Source organism: Nymphaea colorata, chromosome 12 (genome assembly GCF_008831285.2).
Source record: "Nymphaea colorata isolate Beijing-Zhang1983 chromosome 12, ASM883128v2, whole genome shotgun sequence".
NCBI classification, from domain to species: Eukaryota; Viridiplantae; Streptophyta; class Magnoliopsida; order Nymphaeales; family Nymphaeaceae; genus Nymphaea; species Nymphaea colorata.
In genome coordinates this window covers 19590527-19609073 of record NC_045149.1, presented here as the reverse complement: position 1 = coordinate 19609073, position 18547 = coordinate 19590527, and the positions used below count along the sequence as shown (strand labels likewise).

Here is an 18547-nt window from a genome sequence, read left to right as displayed (position 1 = left end):
ATCATGCATTGGATCCTGCTTCTTAGATACAACGATGGATCTTAAAATCACGAAGACGAGGCGCATGATGAATCATTGATTTTGTTTTAGATCATAATCACGAGACCCAAATCACGATTTTTGTGAATTCGGTGGATTTGATTAGATCCAGCATGTGATCCATAGTTCATAAACATCGGGAATTTAGCTTATATTAAGTAAAAAACTACATGAAACTTAATTGTTTTAAAGTGGATGAGATGACACAAGACATCTGATCTACCAATCACTGTGTATGAATCTAAAGTTGGAAATCTAAACCAAAATGAGCACCGGTTTGACAGTAAATCTTAATATGAATCCGAATTCAAATTCCAGTCCAAGGCAACTTGTTGGCATATTGAAACTCAACTTTTCAAATCTACATCAGCCTGTTATCACCATTATTTTATTTTATCATTTTTAACTTTTAAATATAGATATAGTGACGGAATCCATTGGACCAAGGTGGTTGAGACTGTTTCACAGTCTATTTATTTGCATCCACTACAAGAAAAAACTTCAAAAAATTTGTTTTCTTATTCATAAAAAAAAAATATTCCTATAAATTAGGTCATCAAACAATGAAGGAAAAAATATATTTTTTTTGGGTAACCATCCCTGTTTTGTGAGCCATTGATCATGTATTTATCCTTGAAGAGGGAGATAAATAAAAATTTGACTACATGATTAAATAATTGTAGTGAACTACCAACCATGGCAATATACTAACCATGGTTAAACTAATAAAAATTTAAATTCGTGAGATAGAAAAAGGCAAGATTGGATTTGCCAATTGTCTGTGGACCCCTATGGGGAGAATAAAGCAAAACCAACCCACCAATAAAAAAAAAAAAAAAAAAAAAAGCTTGAAGAATAAGAATGTCAGTAGCCCTGTCTCCCCCATATGACTAATTACCAATTTACCCTTCTCCTTTTGAACAATTAATAGGCCTGGCTTTTCCTGGTCTTGTCTAAGCTTGGGTCGTTTAGATGAGTGAGTCTCGAGCTGAGCTGCGATTTGTTTCAAATAATTGAATTATTCTGCAAACGTAACTTGTCTTTTCAAAAAAATATTGTTATATATATATATATATATATATGAAATTAATTTGAAACATTTAACTTTTAAATATAAGATGTAAGCTCGATTTGTTTAATTAGTACCCTCAACCCAAAATTTCGAACTACCATAAGCTCGGTCCGAACTACCACAAAATTTCTAGAAATGAGGACACTGCCCTCGTATTTTTGTCGACCGAGCCAAGGTCAACGACCTTCTGGGGATGGTCATGGACCGAGTCAAACGCACAGAGTCCGGTCAAAGGTGGGTTAAAGATCGAGTGTTGTCAACATCGGTACCTATTTACTAAAATATTTTAATATATTAATGAATAATTAAGTCGGGTAGAATCTGGAACGGCATAAAAACCGGGGAGTGGCCACTCGAGGGCTTTTTAGTAAATTCGCTAAGGGAGAAAAAGATTAAACTCAAGTCCGAGGCGTTTCTGCTTCTCGAACCGGGACCTGCAAGCTGGCCCCCCATCAACTGAAATTACCATTTCCTCCTTCTGTCCCTGGTCGGGACGCTCCCCCTTGCCTTGATCCTGTCATTTCGCTGGTTCGGTTCGGACTTTAAAATCCAGGACTCGTTTGCATTGGATCCGGTAATTCCTGGATCACAAGGGATTTTCCTAACTGGATCCTGGTCCAGATCCAAGTACTGGACCTGGCTGATTTTCCAACTAAAGTGGATGTCTCAGGGCTAATAATCCAAACCTGGTCAACTCTAAACTACTCTTCATCGAACCCTTTTCCTCAACTAGTTTGACTTGTGCAAGGAATAACTAGCCGAGCTATATATATATATATTTTTTTGTGGTGACACTCATTTAATATCTATAATTTTTTTTAAGACATTTACTTATATAATAATCAAATATATCAAAACATTAACATATACATTAAACTAATTTTGAGATTGGTGTGGGCAACTGCCCACACCAACCACCATGTGACTACGTCTTGTTTACACCAGCCACCATGTGGTTACGCCACTACACAAAATTGACGCTACGCCGTTGCTTACCAGCTGAGCCATATAATGACTCTGATATAAATGTGGCAGGTCATAATATGGATATGAAATGTTTGTATCCATCTCATTTTATGTACAAGGACAAACGGGCTTGGAAAAAGAAAAAACCAGATTCGGGTCGGAGATCTGAACAACTGGGACCCGTTTCTCGGCCTTCCGAATCTTGGAGGCGCCAACCGAACCCGGGAGATCAAAAGGGCTTTAAGGTAATTTAGTTCCGACCATCTCAACGACTAACAGCGAACTCTGGCCTTCTTTTCCCGGTTTTGCTTTTTCCCTCCGCAAGTGCAAGTGCAACCTCTCGACTGCTCGCCCTTTCCGTCGAGGGGAAGAAAGCGAGAAGAGGAAGAAGGGGAGGAAGGGAAAGATCCCCGAGTTTCTCTCTCTCTCGGAGACTATTTAGGGGATTTCTCTTCTTTCCCTCTTCCATTTCTAGATCATCGATTCTGTGGGAGAGATGGGTCAGCAGTCTCTCATCTACAGCTTTGTAGCTCGGGGGACCGTCATCCTCGCGGAATTTACGGAGTTCAGCGGAAATTTCACGGCCATCGCCTCCCAATGCCTCCAGAAGCTGCCATCCTCCAACAATAGGTTCACCTACACGTGCGACAACCACACTTTCAATTATCTCGTGGAGGATGGATTCAGTATGTTTCCCGGTCTCCATCTCTTTTGGTGCTGTTTATGCTCTTGTTAGACTTCTCCTCTTTGTGGATTTTGATTTTGATTAGTGTGGATTGCTTCCTGCCTGCATTTTTTTTCGGTTTTAGTTGGAGTAGAGATCTGTAGGGTTTTGGAATTGGTTAGGGTTTAGAGAAGTTTTGTGGATGTTATGATTGGATTTGGTGGTCGGGGGGATCAGGAGAAACCGTCGTGTCGAGTGCTTAGAGTTTGGTTTTAAAAGGGGGGCGAAAGATCGGTTTATTTTTTTGTTGATATTGTTGAGTTCAAATTAATATCGCTCTCCTTGTGCTTATGGTTGATAAGGTTTTCTGTATCTTTGAAGAAAATCTTCTAAAACATTTCCTTAGATAAAGGAAAAGGCTACTGTCACTGCCTTCTAGTCAAAGTGGGCTCGCTGATACTGCTTACTATGGAAACACTAGCGAGTTGGTGAAGACCTGCCCAACCAGATGAATGGATCATTGGAGGGTTCTTTGCCTTACTGTTCTACTATTCCGTTGTAGATATGGAATGCTTGCTATGCAGAATAGCTTTTCAGTTGAAGTTCTATGCAATCAAAGTTTCATATTCAGAGGATTTCATGATACACAGAATCTCTATAATGACTCCTTTTCGTAGTACAAAGCAAAGTTGCATCATATAATTAGTTGATGAATTACCATAATAGTTGATAGTCATATGGGATATGATCATATGACCGTATGGAATGTGATGATAAATGCACAGAAAATGTGTGTGTAGTTGATTTATTAGTGATGTCTTCTCTGTCTTGCTATCTTGCTAGATGTACCGTTTTTTAATCTTTAGCATGTTGTCAATATCGGCCTTTTTGGTTTGTTCACCTGGGGTTGAGTTGTGTAGCAAGGTTATCCACTTGGTTTTGGGTTTTAATAGAATTTGCAAATGGTTCTTCATAGGACATGCCACCTTATGATTACTAATGTTTGAGCCTGGTGACTCATAATTGTCTTCTCTAGACTGACAAGGACCACGTATTCTGGATTATGAGGTCTCAAGCCATTCCCAGTAGTAAACATTGAAATGGTCACTTTACCCCTTAGACATTGGATGAGTCACAGTAGTGAACATTGCACAAGTCACTTTACCTTCTAAGACTGCAGGATTCACTATGAAGAAGTTGGATTATGCCTGACAGCAAGGTCCAGCTCGATAATTAATCTTGATAGCGGTTCCCAATACAGCTGGCCATGTTCTTGAATCTTAAATAATTCCCCTACGATTGTGGCACTGGATATTTTGGTTAATTTCCACCAACTCAAAGTTGGACCTTTGCTGTTTTTTGTTGTTGTTGTTGTTATTTTTTTAATGAGAAATTTGGTTTCTCTTTCTTGGTTAGCTGCATTGCTTGATTAAATTATGTATATGTGTCTGCTTTGTTTTGGATGTTTTGAACATTGAATAGTGACTGTGGATTATCAAACCCAATGTTCAGTAGCTTGGTTCTTATAGAGGTTCTTTTGTGGTCTTTTAAGTCCTAAGTCACATGGGTGCACACCCGCATCGGTGTGGGTGCTGGTGCAGCCCGACATGACGTCAAATGAGTTTTGACCGTTCTGAAAAATGTTTTCATTGATATATCGATCCAAGGTAACCTTGATAAGAAAAAGTTTAAACATATAGCCAAATAAAACTACTTATATATAAATAACATATATATATATATATATATATATATATATATATATATAGACGTGACATGTGGTTATACCTGGCTTTGGTGGTCTCAGGATTCCAGGAAATATTTTGAAAAGAAATTCATAAATATTACCCTTACTGTTATGAAAATATATCTGTTGGAAGCAGTGGAGTGTAATTTCCCTTGCGTCTGAATAGTGTAGGTTTGGAGCTTCATAACCATTTTAGAACTTGAGGTTGTTCCCAGGCATAGCTGTGGCTGTCAGTAAGCATAATGTTTAAGGCCATGGCTGCTGGCCTTCGTAATGCACGTGTCCACTTGAGAACTTAGTTGGTTGATCATGGTCTCCTACTTGCTGCTCTTGTCTTGTTATACACTACAATTGGTGCAATTGAAGCCAAAACTTTTTGTTTTGGAAGCATGTTTTCCAAGAAAGAGTGTCAATTGAGAGTTAAGTAACTTGCAGTATCTGTTATTCTCATATACATAGGTCATTTGATCCTAATCCAGGATACCTGATAATTGCAACTTAGAGCACAGTGACCCAAGGTGCATGCTTAGTAGTCAAAGTGCACCTAAGTGCTATCTTTTTTTTAGTAGGCTGGGAAACCTAGGTGCGTAAGAGAAATGTTTTGGAATTCCACTGCCTAGTCCTGCCTCATGCTTTCGGTGTGTGCAAACATGATTAAGGTTGCACTGCTGGTCAAACACATTCACTTTATCGCATCTTCAACAAAATCTGAGGCCTTTGACTTTGATCAGACAGTCACATGCCAGGGTAGATAACTGGTTATAAGAAGAGCAAAAAGTGTGGATTAAAAATTTCTTCTCATTACATGTTTAAGGATAAATAAGGTTTCCCTTTTTAATTTAGGAGATTGATCAAATGTCTCTTTTATTAATTATAATACTGTTCATTCTTTGGAGTACATAAATTATCAGGGGAAGCTTAGTGGAGAATGCATTGCAAGTGATTTTGTTGGATGGCCTCACACAGGGAGGAATTCATTTTAGTTTCATTTGGTCAAGGCTGTGGCTCTTGCCCTAATTTGATAGGATTGCTCAAGGAGTAGTTGTGTGGTTAATTTCATAAAGATCATCTCAAGAAGTTGCTGCCTCTGAAGGCTTTTGTCCGAATGTCTTTTTTTGTTTTTGGTTTTGAATTTGCTCTTTTGTTGATTGTTGATACTTTGTCTCCTTGCTGGATACTGCAGCCTTCTGTGTAGTTGCAGTTGAGTCTGTTGGACGACAAGTGCCTGTTGCTTTTCTTGAACGTGTAAAGGATGACTTTATCAAGAGATACAGTGGTGGGAAAGCTGCTACAGCTGTTGCACACAGCCTTAACAGGGAATTTGGGTAACTAATGCTTAAACAATAGAACAGTCTTTTGCTGAATGAAAAATCTATTTGGTTTCCTAAAATTCTTATGCTGCAGGCCCAAACTGAAGGAGCACATGCAGTACTGTGTAGATCATGCAGATGAAGTAAGCAAGCTTGCGAAAATAAAGGATCAAGTTTCAGAAGTGAAAGGAGTGATGATGGAAAACATTGAGAAGGTATCTTAACATCTATGAATGGCCACCGAATTTGGAAAGATTTTGATGGGATCTGTTATCGTTGTCTTGGGTTCATTTTTTATTTTCGTTTCTTTAAAGGCCTTTTACCTTGTCATCGACCAAATGGTATGACCAAATAGGCACGTTGAACTGGCTGGACAAATTTCAGCTGTCTACCTTGCAATTGCTGATGGTGTCCTTCTGGTGGAACAATTAGAACTAATGGGTTCCTCGTGTTCCTTCTATATACAGGTTCTTGACCGTGGTCAGAAGATAGAACTTCTTGTGGACAAAACTGAAGACCTTCGCTCGCAGGTTTTTGTAGCACGCAACTTAAAAGCACCTTTCTTTTGTTTATGCATTCATTTCATGTATGTGTCAGCCGTTATTTCCTTAAAACAGTTTATAAATTCGGTCTCTGGTGTCCCGCTGACCCTGTCTAGGAAATTCAAAATATTCGATTACTTTGTGGATGCAGGCTCAGGATTTCCGATCACAAGGGACAAAGATGCGAAGGAAGATGTGGTTCCAGAACATGAAGATCAAACTGATTGTTTTGGGTATCATCATTGCCTTGATTCTCATCATTGTCTTGTCTGTCTGTCATGGGTTCAAGTGTACATGAGTTTTGATGAAAAGGTACATGGGATGATATTTTCGCTGATCTGTTGTAAGAGACTGCTTTTCTGTTTTGCCTGTGTATATTTTGGATGGACGAATTTTTCCTACTTCAATAGATTTGTTTAATGCTTGCAAATATTGTGTCTGCCTGTGTTTTTCTGTGTGTGTGGGAGAGAGAGAGAGAGGGAGAGGGTCACCTGCTAGGGCGACGGTAATAGGCAGTCTCATGGTGGCACGGTGGTTCACCAGTATCCACTAACCAGTACTAGGCGGTTGGAAAAGGTGGGTTGTTTTATCCTGCGAATTGTACTTCTTTCTTACGGCCGCGCTGTAAGAATTGAGCCTTTATCGACATTATTATAGCTATAGGATCAAACTCCAAACTGATATGATTACCATTGGAGATACATATCATTGGCATTTACCCGTATATCTAACATCGGTTTTTTCATCATCTCGATTGCGGATTCCCGATCTTTTATTTTGCTTATGGTTCTTTTTGAAAATAGTTGTTATACCGTCATCCAATTGGCACCATCAACGATGCAAAAGCTCCATAGCCGGCAGCCATCGGATATGCGATTCTTCCAAATTTCTCATCAGGGCCTTCTGTTCTTGCCCTTTCATTTCTTGTCTCCAGCCACAAGGGCTGGGTATTTCCCTTGCCTTCAGGGATCGCATTCGAAGATTGAACATAAAGAAATTTCGTGGAGCCCCATAAGACATTTTGGAGAACATCTTTTTTCCTTCGTTTCTTCTCCCTCTCTTAAATTTCATTCAACTTGATGAATGGAGATTCTGCTGCTATCTCCGTAACCAGATTTAATCATCCATATGGATGCGACTGTAGAATGGAGAAATGCATTCTTTTGAAGGCAGAAGTTGTGGTGATGTAGCTGCCAAATGCATAGAGCTTCTGCATGATTTTGATGGTTGTAGTGCTAAGGCAGAAGTTCTTGAGATGTTCCTTCCAAATGCATAGAGATTCTGCATGATTTTGGTAATTTGTATTGCTTTTATTACTGAAAAGCACCTTGCTTTTTTAGCTGTGGAATCCTGAAAAGGTGTAAAGATGAAAACCTTTGGATTGGCATTCCATGTATAAGAAATGAAGTGTGTCCACCGGATCAGGAAGGAATCTAGGCTAAACCAAGCCTACCCTTCTTGAAAGAAAAAAGGCTCAGAAAATTAAAGATGGTTTGCTTCAACGCAAGTATAACCTGGGCTAACCTGAGTCAGTCGCTAGTTTCACAGCATCGACCAACTTTGACGTGGGTCAGACGGGACATTTTAAGCTTCCAATTTGTGGAGGCCAATTATCAGCAGCCCAAGTTTGGAAAGCATCACCAAGTTCGAACTTGCCACTCTTTCTATTCAACCAAATAAGAGAGAGAGAGAGGGAGAGAGAGAGAGAGAGAGAGAGAGAGAGGGTCGTTAGCGAGAAAACTGCACAAGGTGAAGAGAGAGAGAGAGAGAGAATGGTTGAGTGCAGGCCTCTCGGTTTCTTGATCGGTTTGCCCTTCGCATTCCTGTCGTTGCTTCTTGCACTGGTCGGGGCCGTCGTTTGGATAATTGGGTGAGCCTCTTTCTTTCTCTCTCTCCCCCTATCATATTCATATTTTTTGTATGTGTCTAAATGATTTGGTTACAGGACGGCGATTAGTTGTTTATGTCCATGCTGCGCATGCTTTGCCTGGTTGGCCAGCCTTGCAGTTCATCTCTTAAAGATCCCCCTCAATGTCATTCGGTTCTTCATCGATCTGATTCCTTGTTGACACCACCACCATGTCCTCGTCTCTCGTCATTATTATGTACCCTTTCTTCATATAGCATGTTCTATAAAATTCGTTACGTTCGGTCGGTTTCCATTACTTGCCTTGGGTCAATTCCTTTGATGATTATGATGATGATGGTGATTCTGCGTATTGATTGCAAGTCCATCTGCACTACCAGTGGTTGATATTTGTTTGTTTTTCGATTCTGGCTGGTAAATTCAGTTACTCGCTAATCTCTTTCATTCTCTTGATGGTTTCTTTGAATAGTTACAAACTCGCAAACAAGCTTGATGAAAAGGTTCATGCTATTTCAGTGACTGGTTCTAAAACGATCAAACAGTTTCATTCCTTTCATGCGTCTAACCAGCCTTGTAGGTCACATAAACTTGCAGCGAATCATGAGAAACGATGGCCTTAGGCATGACTGATGCCGGTTGGCAGCGGCATGGAAAGAGAATTGACTATGCCTAAAGTGCACAATGTGCTGAGCACTGTATCAGGCCCTCAATCCAATCTAAATGAAAACCAACTATGTATAAATGTCGTTGCCAAATCATAACTTCAAATAGATGTTAGTTCTTACACCCTCACACTAATTTCAAACGTTTAGGCGGGGAGGCCCAACAAAAAATTCATAGTTTTCCCATACTAGTGACTGCCTATCCTTGAGATGGATAGTAAGTAGACTCTAAGATCTCTTTAAGAATGCTGTGTCATTGATGACATGATCTAGTCACACAAAAATCAAGATAAGCTGCTGATGTACATTGGATCAATGACAACTTTCACTTACAAATGGTTCATCCAAATCACTCAACTACGAGAGATGATACAAGGTTAGCAGGTTTCTAAGGAATTATTGAATAGAAAACCAAGTACATGATAGAAGTGGGACAGCTTGCATGTAGTACAGGTTGGGTGGTGTTAGCGATAATTTAAGGAACCTGCCACTTACCAAACGTTCTGCTGACACCCATGACAGATAAGTAATTTGAATTTGTATCAAAAATTCTGTTTTCATTATAATCATGGCCAACTGAATGATACATTAATAGAGAACTGACGGATTACTCGAATGCAGCTTCAGAATTTGACATAAATGAAAAAAATAAAGATGCAGCATGCAACTAAGCTACTAGACAATCATTAGAAGTGAACTCGACACTTTATTTAACTTATGCCAAAATACATCAGAGAAGACCACATTGCATTTTCTAAAAGAAATGCATTATGAGTTAGATTGCCAACAAATGAGAAAGCTATGAATTAATCTCAAGGTTGTCTATTAACCTGACGTTTCCAAACCATGCAGCAATGCAAATGACAACAGGGCCACAGACCTCTTCAACAGCCTCCAGATTTTCTTGTTCTACTACCTGCATCAACACAGAGATCAACACCGCAAGGCTAAAGATTCAGGATGACATTTAAAAAGAAAGACCAATATTTTCCCAGAGCCTTCAGAACAAATATCATCAAGCATTCCAAGTAGTCAGCGAGCACTGTGATATCACATCAATTCTATTCAGATAACAATTGCTAAAAGTATTGCCAACAATGATAAGCCCATGGGCAGCAGTAAGCACAGATGCCCAACATCATAAATGATCATTTTGGGCATAGCACATCCCCATGGGTATGGCGTATCCCCATGGTCACTTTAAGAATCCACCACGACTCGTGCTTAAAGAAATGAAGAGTCTTACTGAATTCACGGTATGAAATGTTCTTGCATGAAAGAGTTTAGAAAATATTTACTTGTTTGTGTAAAAGATTTTTTTATATGGAAACTGTTATGTGATAAATAGTTTGCCAACTAACAATATTCTGGAGAAGAACTGACTGAGAAATGGCAGTCATTATGTTCTTACCTCTGCATAATCAATCCTTCCACCAGCTTGACTGATTGATTTAATGATAGCATTCCTCAATTCTGTCGCAGAAGTTTGCCCCCTTTGTACATCTACTTTAGCTTTTAACAATGACCTGCTAATGGATAAGGCCTGGAAAGGACAAACTTGAACCAAGTAAGTTTCAATATTGTGAGATCGTTTAAAAAGGTAAAATAAACTTGAGCGATATCTAAGGCACAATTACTGCTTCATATCTGAAAAAACTGTTGTCCACAATTTCCAATTCAACCAACTGCAAATCATTTTGAACAGAATATATCTGTAACTGTCAAAACAAGCTGCACAATATGGAGTAGCAAGTTTGCCTGTAGGAACTGATAATATTTCATATACAGTCAGTTTCATTTTGTTGTCCACCTCTTACCCTTGAGTTTGCAAAAAGCATCTCAAATGCACTTTTCTTCGAGGACAACACTCTCACGGTGCCCATCCTTCCAAAGAACAGGCAAATAAAAGCTGGACAAATAAAGGTTTCATCTTCAGTCATATTTAATAGAGGTGCACCTAAATGTTTCTGCCTTCAATGTAGATTTTGGATGAAATTTCCTTTTAGTAATATGGGTAGGGTGCTTACAGATGTAGCGCTGGTGTGAAATAGTTGTTTATTTATATCACATACATGCTACAATATAGGCATTCCTTTTAGTCTGGCTCCTGGCTTATCCATACTCTTGTGTGCTATTCTTTTGCAATTTGATTTTTTCTTAGAAAAATCAATTTCTAAAGATGATTCAATGCATATTTTCAGAATTTGATTCTTCTCCAGATAACCTCTAAGACAGTGTAACATTTGACATTCTGCAAGCCATCAATTCCACTTCCACGAGACATTCATCAAAGCTTTGATCATGACAAGTCTGAAAGCAGTCACGTAGAACATGATTCAAAACTTCCATAGAAGGTGAACCATAACCAAGGTAGAGAATAAGTTGTAAATCTTTAGAAAATGACATAACTCCATAACCATAACTAAGGTAGGTAATGCAGAATGAGAGCGGCATGATTTGACATTGTGAAAGTACTCAAGCTCGTGGCAGCCAAAATATAATCAGATTACCGGACAGACATCTAACTTGACAGGTACAGAATCGCCTATTTCTCTTTTCAATCTATTTGCTGAACTTAGTCTGAATACAATCCCCCAGAAAACGGATTCATGATAAAGCCAAAGGAAAGAACGAGGAATTAAAATTTCCAAGACAAACAAAGGCGATAATATTGAGAAGAACTAGAAGGCATGTCATGTCATGCTTTAGTATCAGAAACTAAACAAGATACTCTGAACTGAAAAGAGCATAAATTGCAGTTAAGTTACAAGGCAAACCTTCTCTCGCTGCTCAGGTGACAAATGGACATTACGCGAGCTCATCGCAAGTCCATCTTCATCACGAACTAATTCTGAACCAATAATGTTTATGGGGAAATTGAGATCCCTAACCTAACAAAGAACCAAAGGCAACACCAGTTTACAAGCTGAGATGCAGTGATTGAATTAAAGTTCCCGACGGAAAACATATATTTCAAACTATTAGAAAAAAGAAAACCAACGAAAATGTGAACACAGAGAAGAGAGGGAGAAACCATTCTACAGATCAAACGCCATTGTTGGTAGTCCTTCTTCCCAAACACAGCAAAGTCAGGCTCCACTATGTTGAATAATTTCGCAACAACAGTGGCTACACCTCTGAAGAACACAGGCCTACTCCTCCCACAGAGATTTTTCTCCAATTTCTCCACTCTGATCCAAGTCTGGTGCCCCTTCTTCCCGTCCTCTTCCAAACAAGACACCGCCTTCTTCCTTCCTTCCAACGCATCTTCTCCGGCTTCCTTCGGCTCCATTACTTTGGTGGTGGTTTCGTAAAGGTTGCGAGGATGAAAAACCACATTGACACATTCCACCTCTCTGAGTTTGGAGAGATCACCTTCGAAATCAGATGGGTACCTGCTCAAATCCTCGCCAGGAGCGAACTGGCCAGGGTTCACGTAGATGGAGACCACGACAACGCCGGCATGCTTCTTAGCCTCCTCAATGAGGGAAAGGTGGCCTTGGTGGAGGAAACCCATAGTTGGGACGAGGGCAATGGTTTCGCCATTGCGCCTTTGGTTTCGCGACCATGATCGCATCTCCTCATTGTCGGAGATGACCTCTGGCTCCAAGCCCATGGCGGAATCCGCAGGAGACCGCTCCTTCCTGCACTCAAATGATCTGATCAATCACCGATGAAGATCCCTTTTGCTGAGAAACTATACAAAAAGAGTCCAGAAACACAAGATAAGCAGAAAAGAATTGAAAAACAAGGAGCATAAGGGAGAGGCACCTCGTCTTCACCGCGCACCATCCATACACTCGGGATCCACTGGCGCACGCGTTAAACGGAGCCGTAGGCGGCGCTTGTGCTCACCGTCATATACTTGCAGCCACGTATTAGACATCAAAAAAGTGGAATAAGATCGTTATGAATTGGTAAAACTTTTTTGATATATACACTTTTTTTCTAAACTACGAGCATTTAATAAGTATAAAAAGTTACATATTAACACCATGCATTCTTCCTTAGGTAGAGTTTTAGGATTGAAATCTGGGATGAAAATCTTATGGATTTAAATTCTGGAACCAATAGAATGAGGATTGGCATTCCCATTCAAAATAGAAGCGTGTTTGTTGAGTTTGGATTATAATTTGTTGGATTTCTATCCAGCATTCATTGGCATGGAAAAAAAATGGTAAAAATAAATATACTGGTATGCTTTGCTGATCCAATTAAGAGCAGCATCCTAGATGATTTGGTTCAAAATCTATTTTTTCTCGCTAGTCCTCATTTTTAAATGACCTAAGCGACAGCCCAAGTCTTTTTATTTTCACTTTGGTATTTTAGGAATGTGGTGGAGTCAAAATTATTTATAAAGGGGTTGAATTAAAGTTTTTAAATTTTGACAGGAGCCAAAATATTATTTTTTAAAATTTTTATTTAAGACAACTGAATTTTTCTGTAATTTTTTTTGAGAGGGGAAGAAGGCAAAAGGCCCCACTTGGGTCAGTCTCTCGCCAACACCTACGTTAACACTGGTGCTTACTGACATATAGCGCCACTAAAATCAAACTGTCAGTAAAACTTTTAGTTACACTAAGCCTCTTACAATCCCCCACCTCATCCTCTAACTTCACAAAACATAAAACATAATCCACCACCGTTTGTGTCGTGGAATTTCCTTTAAATATTTTTTGGTATCAATTCAACAGGTAAGAAATTTCGCGTTAGAAACAATGCTCATAAATTGAAATAAGATTAGAGAGAATATACATTGTGATTGCATTGGGAACTTTTATTTATTTATTACTTTGCTCGTATAATTTGTCACTTTTATATCTATGGTGAGTGAGAGTTGAAGAGGTCATAAGGCAAAGTACCTTTTTCTTATGGGCCCCTTTGATAGGCTGAAAATCTAATATTCAAGTGAAAAAAAAAAGATTCAAATTTTTATTTTTTTTCCAGCGTAACAAACGAAGAAATTTTTTTATGACCGTTAAACATGATTTCAAAAATTTATTTTCGAAAACATGTTTTCACTAAAAAAGGTGGAAATATGTTTCTGGTTTTTTTATTTTTGACCGTTAGACTCATCGCGCGTCCGCTCGTCTTCCCTTCGTGACATGAAAATCCCTGGCACTTGCATGATGGGGATGGTGGGAGGAGAGTCGCAAGGTGATGATTTTTTTTTTTTCCTTAATGTAATGTAGATGCTGGAAATGATTCTAGGATTTAACAGTTAACTAAAGGATGGGAAATTCGAACACATAAAGATCAAGTTATATTCATATGCATTGGGCATCTCTCTGCGTTATTGGGGTTCATTGGCAGACATATTCACAAAATTAAAAGCAAAATAGTGAAATGTAATTATATATAATAAACAAATAAAAGGTGTAAAATTTACTTCTAGTGAAACTGTAAAAAAAAAAAAAAAAAAAAAAAGCTTAGTTATTAGCAAACTTAACTAAAAAGATGCTAAAGTGTCAAAAAATTTCATTTGACCGGTGCTTGATATGATATATTTCCGAGTCCCACGAGTGAATGAAATTTTCCTTTTCTCAAACTCGGGTGCGTTTTTTTGCTGTTTTGCCGAAGGTTAAAGGTGAAAGTTCCTACGCAAAATTTTCGCTTTCATAAAATGATAAGAGGAGGAGCATTAGAAAATGATCATTTCCCTGCAAAAGAACACCAGGGGGCAAATGCTAGTTTATGGGGAAAATGTACTAACCAAAATTTCTAATGTAAGCACTTAGCCACTAGCATTTTTGGAAACTATCTAATAAGTAGACTCAAGCTCTTGGTTTGGATGATCCAAACCCACCTCGAGGTTTAGTTTTAACGGGGTTAGAAAGCTAGAAACCTGGACAATCTACCACTTAATCTAACCCTTTAAGTATTTCTCACAATCTTCAATACGATATTATCTCACAATCTTCAGTACGATACTAAATTTTGTTACTGTGGGCAAATGCAACTTCATCTGAAGGCCGTGATGCAGCGGTGGAGCCAAAAGTTTTTGGTTAATGAGCACTGTTGTAAAAATTTTCATTTTTGATGGGGCATAATATATATAAATAAGTAAATAATTATAAGACATTTATATAAAAATAAAGAAAATTTTTGTTACTGTGGGCAACTGCCCGCCCACACCAGCCTATATGTAACTCCGTGATAATAAATGATGACTGTGCTGATCTAAAAGGACCAACAACTTGTGGTCCTGCTTGGTTCAGGCAAATATTATCACCGGATGACCTGATGTGCAATTCCTTTCATAAATGTCATATGAGTTCCTATCCTCAAATACAGTTCAATGGACAATTTTTTTTTCCCATGGAGCAATAGATAGGGATGTCGTTGACCCGGATTTGGACCCGATATTCGACCAAACTGCTTCAGAAATCTTTGATGAAAAAATCTAACATTTGATTAAGAAGTCGGATTGGATTTGGATTTGAGAAATGGCATCCGATACATCTAATTCAGATTTAAATAAATCAAATTTAGATTCATATTTGGGTGGGATTTACTTGTAAACAAATATCATATGCACAATGTCTATACATTCAGAAAAATATATATTGCAGTGCCGTTCAGATTCGATTTAAAGGATGGATTCGGATGTGAATTCAAATATGGGTTTCGGATTGGATTCTATGTGCATTTCAGACATGATGTAGAATTTTCTTCATGCGTATTCAGATGCAAATTTGAACCCGAATATTCAAAAGTCCAAATGAGGAGATATAATAAAGAACGCATCCAATTCAAATTCGATCCCTTGATCTCCTAATAATGCATCATTTAGTGATGATATTGATATGTTATCTAACCATTTAGCCAGGAAAATGACGCTCCATCCTGGCAAGGCTTGCTCCATTTTCAAGTATTTGGAGCATCAACTTTTTGTGCTGTAAAAAAAGATGCAAACAATGCATAAGTTGAAGCACAGTAGGGTCAGCATCCCAAGACATCGAAAACAAGTCTTGTACCATAGAAAGACAAAAGATTAGGTGGGATAAAACCTTCCCCACTCACTGAAAAGTCTCAATCTGCTGAATTAGTTGCGCGATCGAATACAGCCAAGCTTAAGTTGACTGGAGCTTAAGCTAATATGTAAGGTTTATGTATCATGACATCGTGTAAAAGCGTACTTCATCTTGAAATCACAGTCAGATTTCATATACGTTTCTAACTAAAAAATAAAGAATAGATGAATACAGTAATTGCTTTCGGAATAAAAAGTGGTTTATCGATCTAGAATAGACTCATACAGTATGAGCTTTTAAATGACAAAGCCTCATGTAGCTTGTACGAGTTTGGAGTTCGTATCAATGGACGGATTAGAACTAATAAAAAAATGTATATACTAAACTTGCATCATAAATTCATATCAATGCAACCAGGGGCAGAGCCATGATTTCGTTTAGGGACGGACCAAATAATCCAACCTCAAATTTGAGTAGGGCCAAACTGAATGCAACATTGCTTGCGTTTGCTGCTATGGTAAAAGATTCTACACTAACTAAACTCTCTGTCTAGTTCAACTAAAACCTAAGGTCATCTGACTTAAGATCTAGGCTCGAGATCTCCATTTCATGCTCCAACAAAAAAGCCCATGTAAGTAGCAGAGCGGGTAGAGAGTTTGATCTTAATTCCATTAAGTTTAGATCCTGAACAAGAAGTAAGATAAACTATATCAGAGGTAAGCAAACAGCCTCTTACATTTGAAAGAAATCAAATAAGCCAAAGTCCGTCTTTGTCAATGGTCCTTCGGTTGCAGATGTAAGCAAACTTGCCCGAGACTCCAAAAACTAAAAGTAGTGGGATTCATGGAAGAGTTACGTGCATAATACAATCGAATAATTGTTCTTCTTCCGGAAGGAGAGCCCTAGCTAACATGTGGAATATTTTGATCAACTTGCTTGTCGTTGCACTCTTCGTGCCGGGCCTGCAAGATTAATGGCGGACCAAGTTGGCTAATACTGACGTGAATATGAAAAGATCGTTCGTTATCATGTTTGGCTGCACCTTCGCTTATAGGTCTTTTATGCAATTATTAAACTATGGTGTCCACTAGATATTAGAGCTCCAATTATATCTGCTAAGTCAGATCAAAAGAATTTATGGAGTATCAGGTTACGAACTTTTTAAATGGGGGCCGAAATATAATTTTTCAAATTTTTATATAGAAGAAATGATAAATTTTCAAAATTACATTAAATTTTTTATTATAAGGAAGGAAGGAAGGAATGAATGAATGTTTTGTCTAGCTTGTTAAAAATGAGGCAAATTGGACAGTGCTAAGCTAGGATGAATACTCTACTTTTTGTTCATATGTTAAAAATTAATCTAAGGGTGAGTAACCTCATTTTTATTTATATGAAAAAAATTAACTTGACCTAAATCAATTAAGAGACAAAATCAAGTCTTTTCTTTTTTCAAATCAACATAGAATTTGAATTTCACAGTAAGCCGATTGTATAATACAAGACTGTTTGACAAGAATATTATGTTCGTGGAACACATGTTTTTAAAACAGATAAGCTAAAAACGCTATGTTGTAATTTTGAAAAATATAATTGTTATTATTAGAATTCACAGTCAAACTTTGGACATATTTACACCATGTTTTCTTATATGAATATATAAGGTTGTGAAAACATGTGATCTAGGAACGTGTGGCTTAAGAACACAACATTTTTCTTATCAAACACTTTACATGGACTGTTACGGGCTCATTAAAACGTCGTCAGTTCTCACTTGCTTTAAATGTTCAAATTAATTTTATCCGCAAACATTCACCCGACTGCATTGTCCGCTTCATTTTACAAACTGGTTCACTTTAGCATGCCACCAAAACGCTCGCTCTTTAATTATTTTTAATCAATTTACTAATTCTCAAATGTAAACAATACAAAGCCATAACGGACAACACTTTTTGCCTTTAGGGCTTGTTTGAAAAATGTTCCTAAATCTTTTTAGGTCCATTGATGTTTCATGAATCTTTCTATTGATGTTTCATGAATCTTCCTTAATCTTTAGGTTATATTAATGAAACCGTTACATATTTTTTTTCCTGATGTTTCATGAATCTTCCTTAATCTTTAGGTTATATTCATGAAATCGTTACATATTTTTTTTCTTAAATCAGCTGGTTGATGTTTCATGAATCTTCCTTAATCTTTAAGTTATATTCATGAAACCGTTACATTTTTTTTTTCTTAAATCAGCTGGGTACATGGTTAACCTATGCCATTATGCGGAGAGAGTTTCGTGTGCCGCACACACAATATAGGAAGGAAAGGCATTTTGGTAATTTATTAAAAAGAAATGTCTTCGATAGTGATGTTACTTTTTTTTTATTTTTATATTTGTCTTTACAAAAAAGTTTTTTTTTTTTTTTTTTTTTTTTTGAGTATGAACTAAAGACATTTTAGTCGTCTGACGCATGAAAGTTGATGCATGATGTAACCAGGTTCGCATTATGTGGACACTCTTAGGATACGGGTCCCACTAAAAAAGTGAAACACACAAGACTGGATAAACATTGAAAACTATGTTGAAATTGCGCTCCTACAGTGTGTATATTGATATTGACTACTTGACAAAAAAAAAAAAAAAAAAAAAAGTGGTATGGGAGAGGAGGGAGCTATCCCATTTGTTCCACTGCCAATATCGCTGTTTGAAAAC

At 37.8% G+C, this 18547-nt stretch overlaps 3 protein-coding genes across 3 annotated transcripts; 2 read left to right on the top strand and 1 right to left on the bottom strand.

Annotated features, from left to right (window-relative positions):
- Nucleotides 1-2378: 2378 nt before the first annotated feature.
- Nucleotides 2379-6770, top strand: LOC116265630 (vesicle-associated membrane protein 721-like). The gene is made up of 5 exons (XM_031646365.2): nucleotides 2379-2763; nucleotides 5672-5813; nucleotides 5893-6013; nucleotides 6266-6328; nucleotides 6492-6770. The coding sequence occupies exons 1-5, from the start codon at nucleotides 2574-2576 to the stop codon at nucleotides 6636-6638; spliced, it is 663 nt and encodes a 220-aa protein (XP_031502225.1). The 5' UTR covers nucleotides 2379-2573; the 3' UTR covers nucleotides 6639-6770.
- Nucleotides 6771-8070: 1300 nt separating this feature from the next.
- LOC116266447 (signaling peptide TAXIMIN 2-like) lies at nucleotides 8071-8473 on the top strand. The gene is made up of 2 exons (XM_031647670.1): nucleotides 8071-8210; nucleotides 8286-8473. Exons 1-2 carry the CDS (start codon nucleotides 8113-8115, stop codon nucleotides 8407-8409), a joined length of 222 nt encoding a protein of 73 aa, XP_031503530.1. The 5' UTR covers nucleotides 8071-8112; the 3' UTR covers nucleotides 8410-8473.
- Nucleotides 8474-9555: 1082 nt separating this feature from the next.
- LOC116265364 (pantoate--beta-alanine ligase) lies at nucleotides 9556-12745 on the bottom strand. The gene is made up of 5 exons (XM_031645929.2): nucleotides 12641-12745; nucleotides 11904-12513; nucleotides 11647-11760; nucleotides 10281-10412; nucleotides 9556-9785 (listed from the first exon to the last, which is right to left on the bottom strand). Exons 2-5 carry the CDS (start codon nucleotides 12483-12485, stop codon nucleotides 9669-9671), a joined length of 945 nt encoding a protein of 314 aa, XP_031501789.1. The 5' UTR covers nucleotides 12486-12513; nucleotides 12641-12745; the 3' UTR covers nucleotides 9556-9668.
- Nucleotides 12746-18547: the final 5802 nt, after the last annotated feature.

Excerpts from the sequence above, each read along its gene's own strand:
- LOC116265630 (XM_031646365.2), top strand. The coding sequence starts at position 2,574 with ATGGGTCAGCAGTCTCTCATCTACAGCTTTGTAGCTCGGGGGACCGTC. Across the intron at positions 2,764-5,671 it reads TCTCGTGGAGGATGGATTCA|CCTTCTGTGTAGTTGCAGTT; the intron begins GTATGTTTCCCG and ends TGGATACTGCAG. Across the intron at positions 6,329-6,491 it reads CTGAAGACCTTCGCTCGCAG|GCTCAGGATTTCCGATCACA; the intron begins GTTTTTGTAGCA and ends TTGTGGATGCAG.
- LOC116266447 (XM_031647670.1), top strand. The coding sequence starts at position 8,113 with ATGGTTGAGTGCAGGCCTCTCGGTTTCTTGATCGGTTTGCCCTTCGCA. Across the intron at positions 8,211-8,285 it reads GCCGTCGTTTGGATAATTGG|GACGGCGATTAGTTGTTTAT; the intron begins GTGAGCCTCTTT and ends ATTTGGTTACAG.
- LOC116265364 (XM_031645929.2), bottom strand. The coding sequence starts at position 12,485 with ATGGGCTTGGAGCCAGAGGTCATCTCCGACAATGAGGAGATGCGATCA. Across the intron at positions 11,761-11,903 it reads GGCGTTTGATCTGTAGAATG|GTTAGGGATCTCAATTTCCC; the intron begins GTTTCTCCCTCT and ends GTTCTTTGTTAG. Across the intron at positions 9,786-10,280 it reads GAAGGATTGATTATGCAGAG|GTAGTAGAACAAGAAAATCT; the intron begins GTAAGAACATAA and ends GTGTTGATGCAG.